The sequence below is a fragment of the Calonectris borealis genome, chromosome 1, assembly GCF_964195595.1.
Source record: "Calonectris borealis chromosome 1, bCalBor7.hap1.2, whole genome shotgun sequence".
NCBI lineage: Eukaryota > Metazoa > Chordata > Aves > Procellariiformes > Procellariidae > Calonectris > Calonectris borealis.
The window spans coordinates 219088104-219106741 of NC_134312.1; the positions used below are offsets into that span (position 1 = coordinate 219088104).

Below are 18638 nucleotides of genomic sequence, written 5' to 3' on the forward strand. Positions count from 1 at the left end.
GTGTATGTGAGGAGTGTGTGGGTGTGTTTATGTGTTGGGTGTGCGTGGGGTGTATATGTGTGTGTGAGGGTGTTCATAAGTGTTTTTGTGAGGGTGTGTGTCAGTGTGTGGGCTGTTGGGGGTGGTGGTGTGGGTGTCTATGTGAGGGTGCATGTCAGGAGGGTGTTTAGATGTGTGTGTGAAGTGTTTGTGGGGGTGTGTGTGTGTTATGTGAGCAGGAGTGTGTGTGGGAGTGCGGTGTGAGGGTGTTTGTGGGTAGCTGGGGTGTATGGGTGCGTGTTGGGGGGAGTGTAGTTACAGGAGTATGTGTTGGATGTGTGAGTGTATGGGCTCGTGTGTGGGTGTATCCACTACGTTTGGGGCTGTGTGCGAGTGGTGTGTGTATGGGTGTTCATATGAGGGTGTATGTGTGTATATGTGCGGTGGTTGTATGTGTAGGTGTAGGGGAACAGCTATGGGGGTGTGTGTCAGGAGTGAGGATGGTGCGTGTTCACAAAGGCGTGTGAGTGGGGTATGTGTGGGGACCGTGTGTGTAGGGCTTGTATGGACGGGTGTAGATGTTGGGCTCTACGTATACATCAGTTATACCAGGGGGTGCAGGTGTGTGCCCCGGCTGGTGTCCTGGTGAACCCCGTGCCGCTGCCATCTCCGTGTACCGGCAGTGCCAGCATCCGCGTCGCGCTGAGCATCGCTGCGCAGTGGTGAAGCAGCATCTTGCCCGGCCGGCGCCGGTGACAGCGTTGCACACAGCTGCCCTCCGGCTTATATTGGTGCATGAACACACAGTGTGTGCCTGTTGCAGAGCAGAGCTACCCCAAATACCGGCACCGTGCGTGAACACTGTAGTCCAACTGTGCCGTAGTATGTCAGAGCGGTGTCCGAGTGTGGAGACACCATCAGATGGCACTGGGAGACCGTCTCCTGCTACAGGAGCACAGGACGAGAGCGATGCAGTGCCTTTGAAGTTTATTTCCGAGGTTTGGGGAGTGGTGACCGGTGTGGTTCTTTTCCCTGAGTCTCCACAAGTGACAAGGCAAAGGAGACAGGGGAAGGAGGAATGAGGGGTAAAGCAGAAATCCCGTGAGTCGTTGTCCACACAGTCCGACTCACGCACGTGCCAGTGTCTGCATTTTGCTGTCTTGAGCTGGAAAATAATGTGTGTACTCCTGGCACCTCATTTACTTCTCCGTTTTGGGAGGTCATGCTCCTCATGTGTCCCTGACAGCATTCCTTTGCCTACAGGCTGACACTTCATTTGTGGCTACCCTTGGGAAGAGCTCTTTAAAGCCAACTAGTGTTAGAGCCAGTGAAAATTTTAACCCATTTATTTCTTTCCCTCTCTCCCCAGTAACACTGCAGTCAAGATGGCTATGACAGGACTGTATAAAATGGGTGATGAAAGCAACTATGCAACTAACTGCTTCCCTGCCAGGAACATTTTGTGCACCAGTAAAGAAGGTGACACTTCTTTGAGTGCTGCTGGTGAAGTCTCCCTGCAGAATAATGTTGTGTCCACAGGGGCGGGTCCACCATCCATTTTGTTGTTGGGCTAAACAGGGGGTCCCTTCAGCTGCGGTTTCCTGTAGCAACATCACAGCTGATAACACAGAAAACAGTTGATACCAGAACTTAAAACAGTGCCCAGAAAGTCTTAAAATCATTTAAAACTTCATTGAAATGAAGAGGGCAGGATGTCTAGGGCACCCATTAAATGAGGGCTCCAGTAGGCATCTGCATGATGGCAGGAGGGCAGCTTCAGGCAGTCATGCAGATAGCACGGGGTGGTTCTCCAGCAGCTGTTCTGAGCTAGAGCTTCTACTTTTTCTCTGTGCTTTGAGAGTCACATCTGTGAAATGCTTAGAAATGGCAGAAATGTCTTCTAATATTTGAGAAGTGGTGGAGAGGTCTACTAGGCTAGTCAAGGATCTGGAGCACAGGACCTTCTAGGAGAGGTTGAGGGTGCTGAGCTTGGTTTTTATGTGGCCAGGAGGACTTCAAGGGGAGATTGTGGCTTACAGCTACCTGAAGGACAGTTACAAACACTTAACAGTGGCATAACTACGCCAAAAATCTCACCTTGGGAGGTTTAGGTTGGACCTTAGGAGGAACTTCTTTGCTGGGAGGAGGTGCAGCTCTGGGGCAGGTTACCCTGGGAGGTGGTGGAATCGCTAGACAAAGCCATGACTGATCGAACGTTGCTGATGGTCCTGTTTTGAGTGGAAGGTTGGGTTGGAGACCTCCAGAAGGCTCTTCCAGCCCACGTTTCCATATCTGCAACCTATGGCTCCATTAGTGTCTATAAAGTAGCATGTTTCTCCTCTTGTATGGCTCTGGCTGTAGCTTTAATATTCCTATCTTAAATTCATGGTCACTGAACATTTTATACTTCAGTATTTCCCCATATAGGGGATTTTAAAATGATGGATTTCACTGCTGGGCTGAAAAACCAGGCAGAGTGCAGCTACTTTGAGAAGGGCACATTTGGAGGGTTGCGTCCTCACCTCGCCATCTCCTCTGCCTTGGTCCGTCATTGTGCCAGGCTCTGGGCGCTGGGTGCTGGCACGCAGAGCTACCCCGGGGGCTTGGACTGAGAAGGGGACCACCGGGAAGACACCGCAGCAGAGGAGAAAGCCCCCAGATTCTGCCAATGTCCTAGATGAGTCATTTCTGGTGAGTGCAGTTTTCCTCTGTTATTGCCTAAATTTCCTGATAGCGCTTTGTGGAGCTGGGGAGATCCCGCTGGTGGACGGACTGTAGCTGCCTCTCCCCCCCATCTCTGTGCCACCTTCTCCCCGCTTCCCACGATCCAAGGCACCAGGTGCCCCCCTCACCTGGGAGCAGCTGAGGTCTGGTTTTGGGGCTCAGGTCCCAGGACACGACACACAGGGTTGCTGTAGGACTAACCTTTTGTGTTTCTTTTTTTTTTCTCCAGATGAGGCACCGCTGTGTGAAGAACCCTTCTGACCTGTGCTCTGTGAACATAAGCAGCCAAAATCTGGTCTCTGTGAGTATCAGAGACTCAAGAAGAATTAGGGAACTGCCTTAAAAGTTGCAAACTTTACCACGTTAGCACACGAGTGTCCAGAGATCAGAGAAGTCGCTCGTTAGAAGCAAGCATATTTCCTGCACAGGGAGGTGAGCCAGCCAGCTGTGAACAGGCTTGGAGGATTTGTCCTATAAACTTTTGGATCGTGTCTTCATGACCAAATTATCTTGGTCTTCATCGGTTGTAGACCCTTCCCCATCCCCTCGCAAAATGCTGTTCTTTGGGTTTAGGGATGTTTATCTCAACTATGGTAGGAGTTCAACTTCAGTTTGAGAAGTGACTTTTATTTGGGTTCGTGACTAACTTGCAATGCAAAGAGAAAATGAACTGAGGTGCTGACAGGTTTTTAGTGTCTTTTTAGGGTTCGCTGCTGGTGCTGAGGACAGATGTACTAAATCGTAGGGTGGCTCCATTTGCTGGGTCACACATAGGTATGAGATATGGCCCAGGAGCCCTGTGACACACGCAGGGGAGCAAGGTCAGCAGTGAGGACACAGAGGGAGCTTTGCTTTGGGGCTCAACTAATCCAGGTCTTCTGGACGTTGGTCACTGAAGCAGCTGTGCATTAAACGCATACTCAGGGGTGCTCTCCATAGTCAGCAAAACAAATGAAGACCTAATTATGGGAAATGCTATTATTTAGGCATTCTGAGAAAAGGAGAGATCCAGTTGTTTCAGGTCAGTTTAGGGCTGGAGTGGAATGATTTTTTTTTTTTCTGTATTTTTCAGGCTAAAGAAGAAGATTTTGAGAAATTTGATTGCATTGCTTTTATAAATGCTGCTGAAAACCTGCTGACACTAGGTAAGGGATTGCATTACCAAAAAATAAATGCTGCTTTTCAACCCAGGGAAGCTTATGCTTGTCTGAACACAGGTCTAGAGCTTTACAAAGAGGTTTAAGATACATATGCAGCACTTCTTTGCAGAATTGCTTCCTTCCTGTTACTGAACTGAAATCCTTGCGCTAATTCCCTTTATTGTAAAAATAACTGTGTGCCACTGTGGTATCCTTTTCATTGTTAGAAAACAAAGCTCTTTATAAAGAAAATCCCCATTTAATATATAGAAGCATGGAATAATGAAATGACTTGTCCCAAAGGCTCAGAAGGTTAATGGTAGAGCTGGGAGGTGAATCTAAATCCAGTGTCATGGGCTCAGTTAATTTGAAGAAGAAAAAAGGAAATCCGTTTATAATTAGTAAAACATATAAGCTAAATGTGCCATCAGTGGCTTCAAGCAATAATCCAATTTGGGGTGAGAGCAAATGCATGAAAGCAAACCAGATGTCTGAGGAGTAAGCTGGTGGGGCATCATGTATTGTATGGACAACCATCTAACGGAGCTGGCATTTTCGTTCAAACACGCCCACTGATAATACTAGTGCTCTCGTTCTTGCTGGTTTTGGTCCATTCCAGACCCGGATGACAGATGGCTTGTTCTGTTACTACTGTTCCTCACTCGCTGGACCATTTCCTTTTCCACCCTTGCAGAGCCGTTTCGGAAGTTTCCAGGACTGCGAGAACTAGAACTTTCCTTGAACGGACTAAGAAATCTGAAAATCACCGCTGGAGACTTCCTGCACTTGAAAGTAAAATGAGGGGGATCTGAGACCTTATTCATCTCCTCCCAACTGTCTCACTGAAGCCTACACGTAGCATTGACATGTGTCCCTGCAGTGTGAGTTCTCTGAAACTGCAGGGTCATTCTCTCTTCCTGCTTCCTTGTAACTCTGGGATGTTCTTTCTGCTGTGTCCCTCAAGGACCTTCACATCTTGCTTCCTGCCGCAGAGCGATCCCTCACAGATCCCCATTGCTCAGTCCGTTGCCACAGGACTCCTCGTTTCCCCTGTGATGGGCCACCCCCTTTGCTGTAGGATCCTCTCCCTGCAGTCTGTCAGTCAGCCGTGGCATCCCTCACCTCCCTGATGCTGTGTGGTCCCCAGCAGATCCCCATCTTCCTCCACACTGTGCTCTACCTCTCTGCGTCCCATCCTCCTCCTCTCCAGATAGGTGTCTGCAGTTTCCCCAGCTTATGGGCTGCCTTTCTAATACAGCAAAAGGGTCAGTTTGTTTTTTCTTTAAAAAAGAAACAAAGTGGATCCTAAGAACAAGCAACTTTGCCTGGGATGATGGCTCTAGTCGTACGCTCCAGCCAGCTTGGAGTGGGTCTCCACTGCAGAGAGCTCAGGCTCTGGCTTAGCTATACTGACCTTATCTAGGCTTGCTCTCTTTGAGGAGGTGTCCTTGCCGGGATTTCTCTCTCTCACTGTACACACCATTTCTGATTGCTGCTGGATATAAAGTTGTGTCTTAAAAGGCTTCTTTCTTCTTGCCTCATTCAAAGAATTGTTGGTGGCTCAGCTGTCAGTTCTGTACACTCAGATCCCAGCCTCCCTCCTGCCTGCAGGCTTTGGAAGGTCCCCAAATCCATGAAGTTCTCCCATGTTTCTCCCATGCACTGTTGGTAACCCGCTCAGGGTTTGACTCAGTGGGCACATGCCCAGCTGATGGGGAACCAAATTTCCAAGGCTCATGAGTTCAGGGTTTGTCCTGTCCAACTCTGTGTGCCTCTGTGTGAGCAGCCCTGTCACTGGCATCCACTACGAAAGGTGGGGATGGGACCCACCTAAACTCCCCTTCCTGCCATGCCCCCATGGATCCCAGCTTCATCCGTGACTGATGCCCAGGATCTTATTTGCTGACAGCCTGGAGAAATCAGCCCTGGGAAGGCTGATTGGAAATTCATATTAAATTGATTTGGAAAGTGCTTTGAGCTCCTCCTGGGGAAATGAAGCCTATTGTAATGCCCCAGCAAAGCTATTCCTGTTCACGTATCCTCGAAACCCTCGTCCTTGCTGCCAGCAGGGTCTGCTCCCTGGCTTTCTCCTAGCTGTTGTCCCGTGAGTCACATGTGTGAGTGGGGGACCAACCCTGAGCACTTCTGCCAAGGTGCAGGGTCCCACTGCTGTAAGTGAAGTCCCTGCAAGTCAGCATCACTCTAGGGTGGGTGGTAGCATGACTGAAAGTCTCCTGTAAATATGTAATATCTACCTGGGGAAAGCCAACAGAGATTGTTGCTCCAGGGGATTGTTTCTTCTCTTTCCTTCAGGATCTGGATCTCTCCTACAATAACTTGTCCCCGCAGGATATTTGGACGTTAGGAGATTTGTCCCAGCTCAAAGTCCTTCGCTTGACGGCCAATGGGCTTCGGTCTCTGCCTCCAGACCTCACAGGCTCGTCGGAGTAAGTGCACACAGTGAGTGCTGCTTCGGCTTGGTGGGGAGCTGCCGGCATGCCGGTGGGATGCGCCGGGCAGGCAGGCAGGGTGATGGAGCAGTGGGAATGGCAAGGCGGTGGTGAGCGGTGAGGGTGGGCAGCCTGGGATTTATCAGTCTGGGCAGCAGAGCTCTTCCCTTGCAAACTGGAAGATCAAATAACCTAATGGTTGGTGCTGGGTGGCAGGGAAGTGTTATCCCAGCTCAGCCCCAGATCACCCAGGGCATCTGCTGTCATCAGCATCTAGAGAGGAACCTCTGGACAGTGATTCAGCAGCCCTGTTGGGTGGCCGAGCCACGTGAGTAGGATGCTATTTATTCGTCGTTAATTAGACCCTTCACATATAGCTTAGCCGCAGTCCCCATGCCAAGGTATCCACCGTTTGCCATTGTTGGAGATAAGATGCCGAGCTAGATGGTCGTTTGGACTGATTCAATTTAGCTGCTTTGAGGTAGGATGTCGGTTTTCTATTTAAAGAATGAAAACAGCCCCAGCCCAGTCTCCCAGTGGATACATCTTCCCCCGGTGACAGCAAATGGTGTGTTTTTCATCTGTCTTTGCTTGAGCATGTTATTAATGAGCCTCTTTGTATCTGCAGCTCTGCTCATTTAAGGTTTCCATCTCTGGAGGTCTTGTCGCTGGATGACAATCGTCTGTCAGACCCGGGCGTCTTTGTGAGCCTGTCTCATCTCTGCAGGTAAGGAAGCACCTGGCAGCAGACGGCTCTGGCTTTTGGGGGCTGGCAGCTGCCTCTGTCAGCTGTTGCACAGTAGCAGGCTTAAAACGAAAACCAAAATCTTTGTGATTCACTCAGGTACTTCCCTGTTTAGTCTTTTTAGTATTGCAAACGGGTCTGAATGGAAGCAAACAGCCTGCTGCAAAGCACAAGCTGGCCAAACCCAGCAGGTGGCTGGTAATTCAGCTCCTGCCCTGGGTGTTTGCTGATCTCCCGGTCTGATTTGAGAAATGGCAGTTGCTTTCTCCATTTTCCCTTCTTCGCCCCAGATTCATCATTATTTCAGCGCAGCAGCACTAGGAAAGGCTGTGGATCTCCTCCATCTGTTTAACGTGGGCTTTCGTGATTCAGCTAGAGAGGAGTCACTAGGAAGGGGGGCAGCTCACATGCCTCTCAGCTGGGCTCTGCTGGGTTTGGGGACAGCGCAGAGACCTTCTGATGTTCTCCTGGTGCTTCCAGTGCTGCGAACTGGAGGTGGGAATTGGGTCTGGCTTGTTGCTCTGGCTCTGCCGAGACATGCCCAGAGGAAACTGCACATTGTCTGCAGTGTTCGTGAGAGAGGAGGGGGAATGACGAGGTTTAGGCACGAGACTGCAGGGCTGGAGTGCGGAGGTTTGGCTTTCTGCTCTTCCCTAAGCTGTCTTGTGGCCTTGGGCAAGTGCATTGGTGATGTTATACTTCCATGGGAAGGTGGAACATTGTTAGGAAATCCCAGTAGGACCGCAGCTCGTCAGAGCCCTGGGTGATGTAATGAGCTGTCAGAATGTCTCCTTGTCCATTAAATTCTCATCAAGAGGTGAATTTAGAGCTAGGTGACCCTCGGGCTGGTGTGGGGGACCGAAGTCACAGTCTTCAGGGGCAATGCTGGGCTGTGCCAAGGACTGAGCCTGTGGTTGGGGTTTGGAGAGGGGGGAAACAGGGCAGCAAGATGTGGGTGTCACGGATGCCTCCGCACTGCTGCTGGGAAGCCCAGCGAGGAGGCAGGTCGAGCGCCAGCTCCCTGCCCTGCGGGCGCCAGGGCGAACAGATGGCCGGGTGCATACACTGATAGCAATCGTGGAGTTTCTCACGCTTTTCCTCTTCCAATAGCCTGAGGGAGCTGAATCTGGACAGGAACAGGATATCAGCTGTCCCCTACCTGCACCAAGCAGAGAGCAGGCAGTTCTTCCTCCACCCCGCGCTGGTCGGTGACAGCTTCAGGGCAAAGTGGTACAAGTCCCTGAGCAGCCTCTGGCAGCAGCCCCGGCCATGGCAGCAGGAGGGCATGGAGGTGCCAGCAGAGCTGGAAGCAAAGAAAGGACAGCATGAATGTGTCGTGTTACAGAGCGACAGGGATCCAGACAGGACGGGTGAGTAGCGCCTGCCTCTCCCTGCCCACACTGAAACTGCGGGGTGTTTCAGTCGGAGAGGGCTCCGTTATGTCAGGGTGAGGATCTGCTGAATGTTTACTGGTGAGTGAAGCAGCTTGACAAAATTAAAACAGTGAGGGAGGGATACATGGGACCATTTTAGACATCTCAGCTAACCTGTACAGTCCCTCTATAATTACTGGGAGCTTACTGGACATGAATCATCCTAAAGCAGACATCTCCCATGGTTCAGACAAAAGTGCCCCTTTCTCTCTCCTGGACTTCTCCAGGGTGGCTTGCTCCAAAGGAGACATTGTGTGCTGGCTGGGAGGAAAATACTGTGCTCAGTCTTGGGCCCCTCACTACGAGGACATGGAGGTGCTGGAGCGTGTCCAGAGGAGGGCAACGAAGCTGGTGAAGGGCCTGGAGCACAAGTCTGATGGGGAGCGGCTGAGGGAACTGGGGGTGTTCAGCCTGGAGAAGAGGAGGCTGAGGGGAGACCTCATCGCGCTCTACAACTCCCTGAAAGGAGGTTGTAGCGAGGTGGGGGTCGGTCTCTTCTCCCAAGTAACAAGCGATAGGACGAGAGGAAATGGCCTCAAGTTGCGCCAAGGGAGGTTTAGATTGGACATTAGGAGAAATTTCTTTACTGAAAGAGTGGTCAGGCCTTGGAACAGGCTGCCCAGGGAAGTGGTGGAGTCACCATCCCTGGAGGTATTTAAAAGACGTGTAGATGAGGCGCTTAGGGACATGGTGTAGTGGGCATGGTGGTGTTGGGTTGACGGTTGGACACGATGATCTTAGAGGTCTTTTCCAACCTTAATGATTCTATGATTCTATGATTCTAAAACTGGCAAAAATAGGGAAAAAGATCAGGTTGGGAAGTGGATTACTGTAGATCCTGGACAGGCAGAGGGCAGGAAGGTTGTGTGAGTAGGTAGCCCATGCACAGGTCTGCATTCCTAGGGTAGGTCAGCCCTCTCCTCTGGATGTCCTTACCGAAGCATGATGCACACACCGTGCTGGGCCACGCGATGGGGTGGATCCAGAGGCTGCCTGGTGTCTCCTGCGTGGATCGGGCTGTGATGGAGGCTGCCGGTGGGGCTCCTCCAAGCACTTCTCCTGTCCTGTGGCTTGCTGCAGCAGTCCCTGTTGTTAGGTATTTGTGGAGCAGGCAATGGTGCAACTTTTGATGCTGCCCGGCGGTAGCAGCATGTTGTGGGAAAGGCCTTGTGCTCACGGGCGAGACTCCAAACCAAAATCTACCTGTGGGGAGCTCCTGGCTGTCCTGAGGCCAGTAGCAGGGTTTCTGCTGTGTTTGAGGGATGTGGACCTCACCTGGAGCGATGGGGCAAGCCTGCTACAGTGGGCCTGAGCTCCCCCTCACCGTGGGCATGTCTTGCCATTGAGCCAGATCCTGCCTGATGCTGATTTGCTTTTCCAGGGTAATTCCAGCCTTGACACGGCTGGGGCTGGCCCAGCGCTCGGCTTCACGTAGAAAACCTCACTTTGCTTGTGTTTCATTGCAGAGTTCGTTTTTAATTCTGGCTCTCAGGAACACCCAGCGCTGGTAAGAACCGTTGGCTGCTCTGTGATTTGGGGTGTGAGCTCCACAACTTCCCTTCCCGAAGCCTCTCAGATAAGTTTCAATAAGCCCGTGGGTACAGCTGTGTCGTGGTTTAACCTGACAGGCAGCCAATACCACGCAGCCGCTCACTCCCCCCGCAGTGGGATGGGGAGAGAATCGGAAGGGTAAAAGTGAGAAAACTCATGGGTTGAGATAAAGACAGTTTAATAGAACAGAAAAGGGAAAATAATGATAATAATAATGATAATAATAATAATGATAAAAAAAAATAATAATAATGATAGAATATACAAAAATGAGTGATGCACAATGCAATTGCTCACCACCCAATAACCAAGTAGCGATCGGTACTTCGTGGATCACGCCTACCACTCATATACTGAGCATGACGTCACATGGTATGGAATACCCCATTGGCCAGCTGGGCCAGCTGTCCCGGCTTTGCTCCCCCCCAGTGCCTGTTTTGTTTTGGTTTTTTTTTAAGCTGAATGTCCTTGACTAGCGGGGCACTTAGCAACAACTGAAAACATCAGTGCGTTATCAACATTCTTCTCATACTAAATCCAAAACACAGCACTAGGAAGAAATTTAACTCTATCCCAGCCGAAACCAGGACAAGCTGGGACTCTGGGTGCCTACAAGGCTTGCGGTGAGTATCGTCTCTCATCAGGGAGATCAGGAGCAAATTTTCCCATAACCAAGGGACACTGGAGCTTAAACTTATAACACTTTCAAATAAAAGCTGGGCTGCTGTTTGCTCGTGTGTACTCTCCCTGCATGTGGAAGCGTGTTCTGCAGCTCAGGTGGGGACTGAAGCTCAGGAGCTGGGAGTTCATTTATTCTTAGCACTGTAATCTTGTCCTCCACATTTATTTGCACGATGCTCTTCAGAATCAGATGCTTGAAGCCAAAGACCCTGATTTTTATTAGAACTTGAGTAAGGGGTTGAGCTTCAGAGATGCTGAGCACTCGCAGCATGTTCTAGAGTAACACACACGTGCATGCACACGTCTGCGCCCCGAGAGCACAGCTGCTTTCCCCCGGGCCTGTGCCTGTTTTCAGTGCTGGGTGACGGGGTTTGGTGCCTTTGACATGACTCCCTGGAGGGCTCCCACAGTAACGCAGAGGCCAAAGCAAGCTGCCACAAGACAACCTCTGAAGCGGGTCTGAACCAAGAGATCTTCAAATTATAGCTGTGTTTGGGCTCAGGAGGGTGGTATCCTGCCACTGGAGGTTTCTCCTGCCACCGGAGCCTCTGGAGCGGTGTCTCTGCTCACACTCTTCCTCCTCTCTTTAAGGTTGTTCCCAGGAAGGGAGGACCATCTGCCTCAAAGGCTCTGCTGGCTCCCTCCATGGGCAGGGACGTTTGTACTCCCTTTCCTGAACTGAAACGTCTCAGCCTGGCCTTCAACAAGGTGATTTGGGTCCTGTGGCTCCGGATGGATATAAAGGTTCAGCTGCCTGAGCTTGGCATTAGTGCCCTGGGAGACACCCTGGCCTTTAGCTGCCAGTGCAGAAGGGCACAGCTCGCGTGTCCATCTGCCAGCCCACGGGGACGTGTCAGATATCCAGGATCTCTCGGGTGGGACAGGACACCTATTTAGGCAGCTGAATTGCACCCAGCTTGTCTAAACCCCTGCAAATTCAGGGATTTCATCAGATAATATATGAACGATTGCCCTCCCCCTGGATTGATCCTTTGCTGGAGCTGCCCAATGGATGGTGATGTCTCGATGACTTTGCTGTTTTAGTGCCAGGTTATACCTGTCTGCTGAGCCACATCGGGTTCTCAGTGTGCCCCAACAGACAAGTAACACGCAACAATATTTAAGTTCCTCTTCCTGGTGCTTTTGGCTCCTGCCCAGGGCTTAACTCATGCTGCTTCCCAGCCGGGTGAGCTGGCAGTGCTGAGTTACCTCTGCTCACCCCTGGGACGTGATGGGGCGGCTCTCCTCGCTTGCAAAGTGAGGTCTGCTGCCGTTCCCTGTGTGTCATCTCCCTGTTTTAGGTCGCTGCCTTCTTGGTGAGATGGTTTCTGGCTGCCGTGCCCTGGCCAGACTGTGGTTTGGACCGCAGGGTGGAGAGGCAGGACTTTTTTCCTGCTCAGAAAAGCAGCTCTTGCAGCTCTTCTGAGCATTGGAGGCATCAGTCCTCTGGCTGCAGCATGCAAGAGGGAGAGGGGAGCGCTGCCTCTGCACTCCATAATCGCAGCAGCTGGGTGTCTCTGGTTAAGGGATGCCATCTCCCTCCTCTTCCTCCCCACTGCCCAGTGCAAGGGTCCCCACGCATCGGAGGAACACACTTTGGTGGGAGGGTTAAGATGAAAATCTACAGCCTCCGGCATGACTCAGTGCTTAGAGCAAACTGTAAACTATTTTATCTTGCAGATCACAGATGAGACAGCTCTCTTACCCGTGGCTTTCTTCCCGCGCCTGGAGGAGCTGACGTTTCACAACAACCCTCTTACCACCACTCGGAGCGGTACAGTATGAGCCTGGCTCCGCAGGGGAACTCCTGCTTTGTCCCTCCTTTGCGGTTAGCTCTCTGGGACAGGGACCACGTTGCCTTTCAGCGTTCGGACAGTCCTGCCATGCTGGCCTGGCCCAAGACCTCGGAGAGGTGCTCTAATCATTGCTGCTCTCTAAAGAGCAACACAGATGAGCACTGCTCTTGCAAACGCTGTTAATGCCCTGCTGCTGCTCCCAGCCCCACAGAAGTCCACAACAGCCCATCCGTGACTGCAGCAGTGCAGAATTTTGCTCCCCAAATGATGTTTATCCCACAAAGGGCTTGTCTGAAGCTGGTCCAGGTTTCCTCCTGCAGCAGCTTTCTGAGCAGCGGGGATAAACCCCAAACGTGCCCACGATCTTGATAAGCAGCGTTTGAAGGTAGCCAGAAGGATGCTGATGAAACGTTGCAATGGTGCTACTCCCTGCACAAGCTACGTGTAGACTAGTAAATAAAAGAGGTCAGGGATGCTCCTCTGGCCTTGGTGGCACGTAGCCCAGTCTGGTGTGTGTCCTTAGGGCTAAAGCATCTCCCTACAAAACTGGGTGGCTTCTACTCTGGTCCCTGAGCTGAGGGATCTGGGGGTTAGTTGGCACAGGCCAGACTGTGCTGCCAGGGAAGGAGCACGGCGTGGGCTCTGCGCCGGCTGCCTGCAGCTCTGGTGAATCTCTGCTCCTCCAGGGCAGCCGCCTCTGCTGACCCGGATCCTCCAGCAAAATCTGGGGATTAAACTTCTCCGACAGAAGAGCCTAGCCATGAAGAGGTGGCACTTCTCCATCCCTCTCAAAGCCAGCCGCAAGGTAAGGGGGGACATGCCTTGGGAGCATGGGGGTTTTCCTCCCTAAGGCAGGGATGAAACCCTTGCAATATTCAGGGCAGGATTGCCCAGGAAGCGACTTGCTGGGGAGCATGGGAAGAGCTGGTGGGACACACGGATCCCAGCGGGGTTGGAAGGATGGGAAGGATTGGAGGTACTTTGCTCAGGATGAGGCTGGGGAGTCCAACCACCCCCTTATTGATGCCTCAGGCGGAGTTTGTCGCTGGGTTTTAGGGTTCAGTCCTTCCCATTGGCCTTGGCTGAGGGATCCTGTGGGACTGAAGCTGCTGCCAGGGTGTCCCTGGAGCCGGGGCTGCCCAGTGCGGTGCGTTGACCCTGGCTGGACGCCGGGTGCCCACCAAGCCGCTCTATCCCTCCCCTCCTCAACTGGACAGGGGAGAGAAAATATAACAAAAGGCTTGTGGGTCGAGATAAGGACAGGGAGATCACTCACCAATTACCATCACGGGCAAAACAGACTCGACTTGGGGAAATCAGTTTAATTTATTATCAGTCAAATCAGAGTAGGATAATGAGAAATAAAACCAAATCTTAAAACCACCTTTCCCCCACCCCTCCCTTATTCCCGGGCTTAACTTCACTCCCGATTTCTCTACCTGCTCCTCCCAAGCGGCGCAGGGGGACGGGGAATGGGGGTTGTGGTCAGTTCATCACACATTGTCTCTGCCGCTCCTTCCTCCTCAGGGGGAGGACTCCTCACGCTCTTCCCCTGCTCCAGCGTGGGGTCCCTCCCAGGGGAGACAGTCCTCCACGGACTTCTCCAATGCGAGTCCTTCCCACGGGCTGCAGTTCTTCACGAACCGCTCCAGCGTGGGTCCCTTCCACGGGGTGCAGTCCTTCAGGAACAGACTGCTCCAGCGTGGGTCCCCCACGGGGTCACGGGTCCTGCCAGCAAACCTGCTCCAGCCTGGGCTCCTCTCTCCATGGGTCCCCAGGTCCTGCCAGGAGCCTGCTCCAGCACGGGCTTCCCACGGGGTCACAGCCTCCTTCGGGCATCCCCCTGCTCCGGCGTGGACCTTCATGGGCTGCAGGTGGATATCTGCTCCACCATTGACCTCCATGGGCTTCAGGGGAATCTCTGCTCCGGCGCCTGGAGCACCTCCTGTCCCTCCTTCACTGACCTTGGTGTCTGCAGAGTTGTTTCTCTCACATGTTCTCACTCCTCTCTCTGGCTGCAGTTGTCCAGGATTTTTTTTTGGCCTTCTTAAATATGTTATCCCAGAGGCACTACCACCATCGCTGATGGGCTTGGCCTTGGCCAGTGGTGGGTCCATCTTGGAGCTGGCTGGTGTTGGCTCTGTCGGACATAGGGGAAGCTTCTAGCAGCTTCTCACAGAAGCCACCCCTGTAGCTGCCCCACTCCCAAAACCTTGCCACGCAAACCCAATACGCCCTGGTACTCCCTGTCTCACAAGGACCAGCCTCCGGCCGCCGGACCTGACCCCACACTGACACTCAGCAGCGTGCATGGATGTCCGTTGTGTCCCCCCAGGTCACGTCGCATCTCCCCAAAGTCACGAAGCGGCCGCTGATGCTGGAAGTTCCTGCCAAGACCTTTCTGTGGAAACAGCTCCCAGCTGCAGTGAAGGCTGCAAGAGATGCTGCACCTCCGAGTCCGGCCCAGCCACTGCCCCCCATCAGCTCCGTGACCCCAGCTGGCAGCCAGCGGACGGCACTGGGGGAAGGAAAAGGTGACCCCAGGCCTCCTCCTGGCTCAGCCGAGGAGGACGTCGCATCCTTCTTCATGACACAGGTGAGGCCAGGCTGTAAGTGTTCAGTACCGCAGGGCTTGTCCAGAAATGGTCCATAGGTGGATCTTCGTTTCCTAAGTGAATGAACAGTGTGCACGTGCTGTGGGCACCAGTGGTTATAACCCTCCTTTGATTGCAAGGGATTTAAGGAAGGAAGCACTAGCAAGAAGCATAAATACAATATTGTGACCAAGAACAAGAATTGGTGGCCTATTTTGCAGGGTGGCATGGGGCTGTGCTGGCTTGGTGGGTAGCCCCAACTGCAGGAGCTCATCAGTCCAGCATCGTCCCTGCAGCATCTGCTGGAAAACTCCCTCCTAGAGCTCACCAGGGCAGCTTTTTGACTTGATTTCCCTGAAAATCTTGGGATTATCATGGAAAAAAAAGTCTGCACTGGAATGGGGATGGCCCCTCTCTCCTCTGTGCCCAGTCCTGCTGAGCAGAGATGGGATGAGGTGGTCGCTGTGTGGCTCAGTGCCACTGGGAGAGACCTCTGGCCACAGCAGGACAGGCTCTGGCTGACTCCATCAGCTTGACTGGTAAGAAAGGGCCACTGTGAATTCCTTTATTTTGCTGCTTTGAGGCGGAGGATGTGTCCAGACCCCTCCTGAGACCGGTGGCAGAGGGCAGGCTGGAGAAGAGGAGTGAGCAGAAGGGGGAAGGAAGCTCCCAGGTGGTTCCAGAACGATACAAAGGCTACGAGGAGCTGCTCGGTGGAGACACGGACCCAGATTTTATTGAGCCAGTCGGTGAGTGAGGATAGCAGAAGGCTTTTGCTCAGAAAAGCCTTGGCAGGTCCATGATCAGCGTGGTCCACTCTGACCGAGAAAGAAGCAGCAAAGACTTTTGTTCCGTTTTTGCTCTGGTTCACAGGGATACAGAAGAACGTGCAGGCGCTGTACTACATCCTGAAACACCCCCTGGTTTACCGGGACACAAAGCCACGACTGGACAGTGTACAGAAGCCCTACGTGCCTCAGAAAAAGGTAAAGAGCCGAAGCTCTGAAGGGAGAACGGTTGCGTCTGTATCTGCGTCAACCCACGTGTTTGAATGGATGTTGAGAGCCTGAGCATGAGCTTGGCCCCAGTTCCCGATCCCAGCGCCTCCCTGTTCTCTCTCCCTCGCGGCATGGTGCGCGCAGCCCCCACGGGAACCGACCTGCAGGGATGGGGCAGCTCTGGGGCTGGTAAGCGGCCCAGAGCCGTGCTAGCCCCTGGGCAGCGCAGGGGGAACCGCTTGTCACCAACCCCCTGGAGGAAGCCAGCCCCATCCCAAGGGAGGTGGAGGAAAGCCTCCGAGCTGGGTCCGTGGGGCGGGTTGTAGTAGAACTACAGCCCCTGAATCCACTGCGCTGCTCTGGGGTTGTGGAAAGCTGATCCAGTGTTGCTCAATAATCTTAAACTGGTGTGTAAACTGGACCAGCTTTGTTCAAAATAAAGAGACCATCTCACCTACCTCGTGCAGAAGCACGGGCCGATGATAGTTTAGGAGAGGGGGAGGGAAAAGAAGGTGGAGGATCATCAGCCTGGCGGGTGGAGGGGAGGCACGCTGCAGCCTCCTGGTCTTCCTTGCAGCATGGGAGGATGCCGGGCCCTCCTGCCCGAACGACAAGAGCAGAGGTCCTGGAAGGAATCCTGATGGCCATGAGAAACACCTTGACGTTCACTGAAGCCCCCTTGGGTATGTTCCTGCATTCTTAGTCTCTCCTGTTGACAGCACCGCAGAGGCAGGGGCAGGATCTGAACGTAAAGGTGTCCCTGAGCTGGCAGGGTCCTGGGGTGCCGCTGAATTGGGAATGGAGGTTCCCTCCATTGCAGCAGCCTCCCCCCATGTCCCTGTGGAGAGGACGGGGCTTCGCCTGCTGAACGCCATCGGCCCATGACAAGGTCGGACCCCGATGCTCTGGCTACTGGTTAACAGAGGGGTGAATGCAACGCAGACACTCCTGGGGTCCCTTGGATCCACAGCTGGATTAACCCCACCCCAAACCCAGCTGGTGGGAGAACGGCCTTGGAGTAAAAGTGGTTTTGCCCCCCAGATGGAGCAGGACTCGGGTCTCCGAGCACTGGCCATGTTTTATCTCCATCCCAGCCCGACAGTGGTACAATCCTGAACTGCTAGCGCAAGCAGGACCTGGCTACTCCCCGGTGCTTTTTCTTTTCCCTGCACTGACCAGGGAAGAGCAGAGGAAAAGGGGCAAGAAATTAAGGCACTTTCTGCCGCCTGCAGTGAGAGCCAGTGCCCAGGCTTGAACATTTGTCTTCACTCTCTTGAGTTGCTCAAGACCACCGGTGCCTTTCCTTTTGGGGCTCCCGTGTTTCATGTGGGTGCCAGGACAGCGCTGGATCCCAGCAGCTGCCTTTGTGTCCCTGCACGGTGACGTGCCCCGTGCTGTGGAGACGGGAGGGCTGGGGCCGCTGGCGGGCGGAGGCGTGGGAGGGAAGATCAAATATTGCAGCCAAGGAGCCATCCCATCGCTCTGCTCACACCCCTGGCCTTTTCCACAGCCTCTGTTTTGCAAAAGAGGAAATCCAGCCCCAAGGTGTACCGGGAGGCACGGAGGCTGATGGAGGAATTCCAGGAGGTGTTCGAGATCCCCCGTGCAACCGTCGGCGAGGAGATGGCCAAGCCGTCGGATGAGGCGCAGGTGGTAAAAGCCCCTCTCACAGAGGCAACATCCAAGCAGGGGAGCCCCAAACAGCTACAGCTGCCGGGGAAGAGAGTGGCCAAGAAGGTGCCCAAAGTTTAGGCCGCAGTATAGCCAGGGGTTGAATAAAACATCCCACACCTTGGTCCTCTTGGATAAAATGTATGTTATTTTGTTTGGAGCCATTTTTCCCCTCCTGAGGTTGGAAAATTGAGTGTGGTGACAAGATTCATCCCAGGCTTTCAGGCAGCGACTTCCAGCTTGAAAGCACTGATAGAGCCACAACGCTGCCGCAGCAGCACATGAAAACCACGTCTGCTCACTGTTGTGCTCTGCGGTTCCTGGAAAATAAGGCATGTGCTCACCCGTGCCGGCGCAAAAACTGACTTGTAAGAAAAACTGCTGCACCCTCTGGGCATCGCAGGGAGGTTTTGGCCAGCAATGAACAGGGTGGAGAGCGCTGTGACCACCCCGTCCCGTGATGAGCACGGCTCACGATGGGGCTCTGCCTGCGCCGACGTCGTTCGAGGAGGGCTCGTGGGTGAGCAGCAACACCACTACCATTAACGGAGTGGCGAGCCAATACGAGCTCCCCGGTTCTCTCAGCCCTCGCCCGCCATCCCAGCATCGGTCTGTCCCGTAGCCAAGTGCTGGGGGAAATCCGTCTCACGCTCGTGGCAGCTCTGAGCGTGGAGCCCCATCCCGCCGCAGGTTCATGCCCAACCAGCTGGACCCGAGCGTGCTCAGGAAGTCAAATAGTTATTAAAAACCCAAATCCATCCCCCGGTCTGGCTCCCCTAAAAAACAGCTGTGTCAGCACACCTGGAAGGGTTGGGACAAGCGATGGGGAGCAATGGGGGACGCTCACTTCCCACTGGCTGCTTGCCTACATCAAAAA

The 18638-nt window shown here is 53.2% G+C and overlaps 1 protein-coding gene across 1 annotated transcript; it reads left to right on the plus strand.

Moving 5' to 3' along the window:
• Positions 1-479: 479 nt before the first annotated feature.
• Positions 480-17897, plus strand: XRRA1 (X-ray radiation resistance associated 1). Its single transcript, XM_075144041.1, has 17 exons — positions 480-502; positions 2451-2670; positions 2933-3004; positions 3776-3848; positions 4537-4634; positions 6156-6289; positions 6921-7019; positions 8148-8407; positions 9937-9977; positions 11294-11410; positions 12383-12476; positions 13185-13303; positions 14834-15094; positions 15676-15841; positions 15966-16078; positions 16668-16773; positions 17601-17897. Exons 1-17 carry the CDS (start codon positions 480-482, stop codon positions 17840-17842), a joined length of 2238 nt encoding a protein of 745 aa, XP_075000142.1. The 3' UTR covers positions 17843-17897.
• The last annotated feature ends 741 nt before the right edge of the window (positions 17898-18638 follow it).

Coding starts and splice junctions, on each gene's coding strand:
- XRRA1 (XM_075144041.1), top strand. CDS start 480: ATGGTGCGTGTTCACAAAGGCGT. Junction 2,671..2,932: donor TCCTAGATGAGTCATTTCTG/GTGAGTGCAGTT, acceptor TTTTTTCTCCAG/ATGAGGCACCGCTGTGTGAA. Junction 15,842..15,965: donor AGATTTTATTGAGCCAGTCG/GTGAGTGAGGAT, acceptor TCTGGTTCACAG/GGATACAGAAGAACGTGCAG.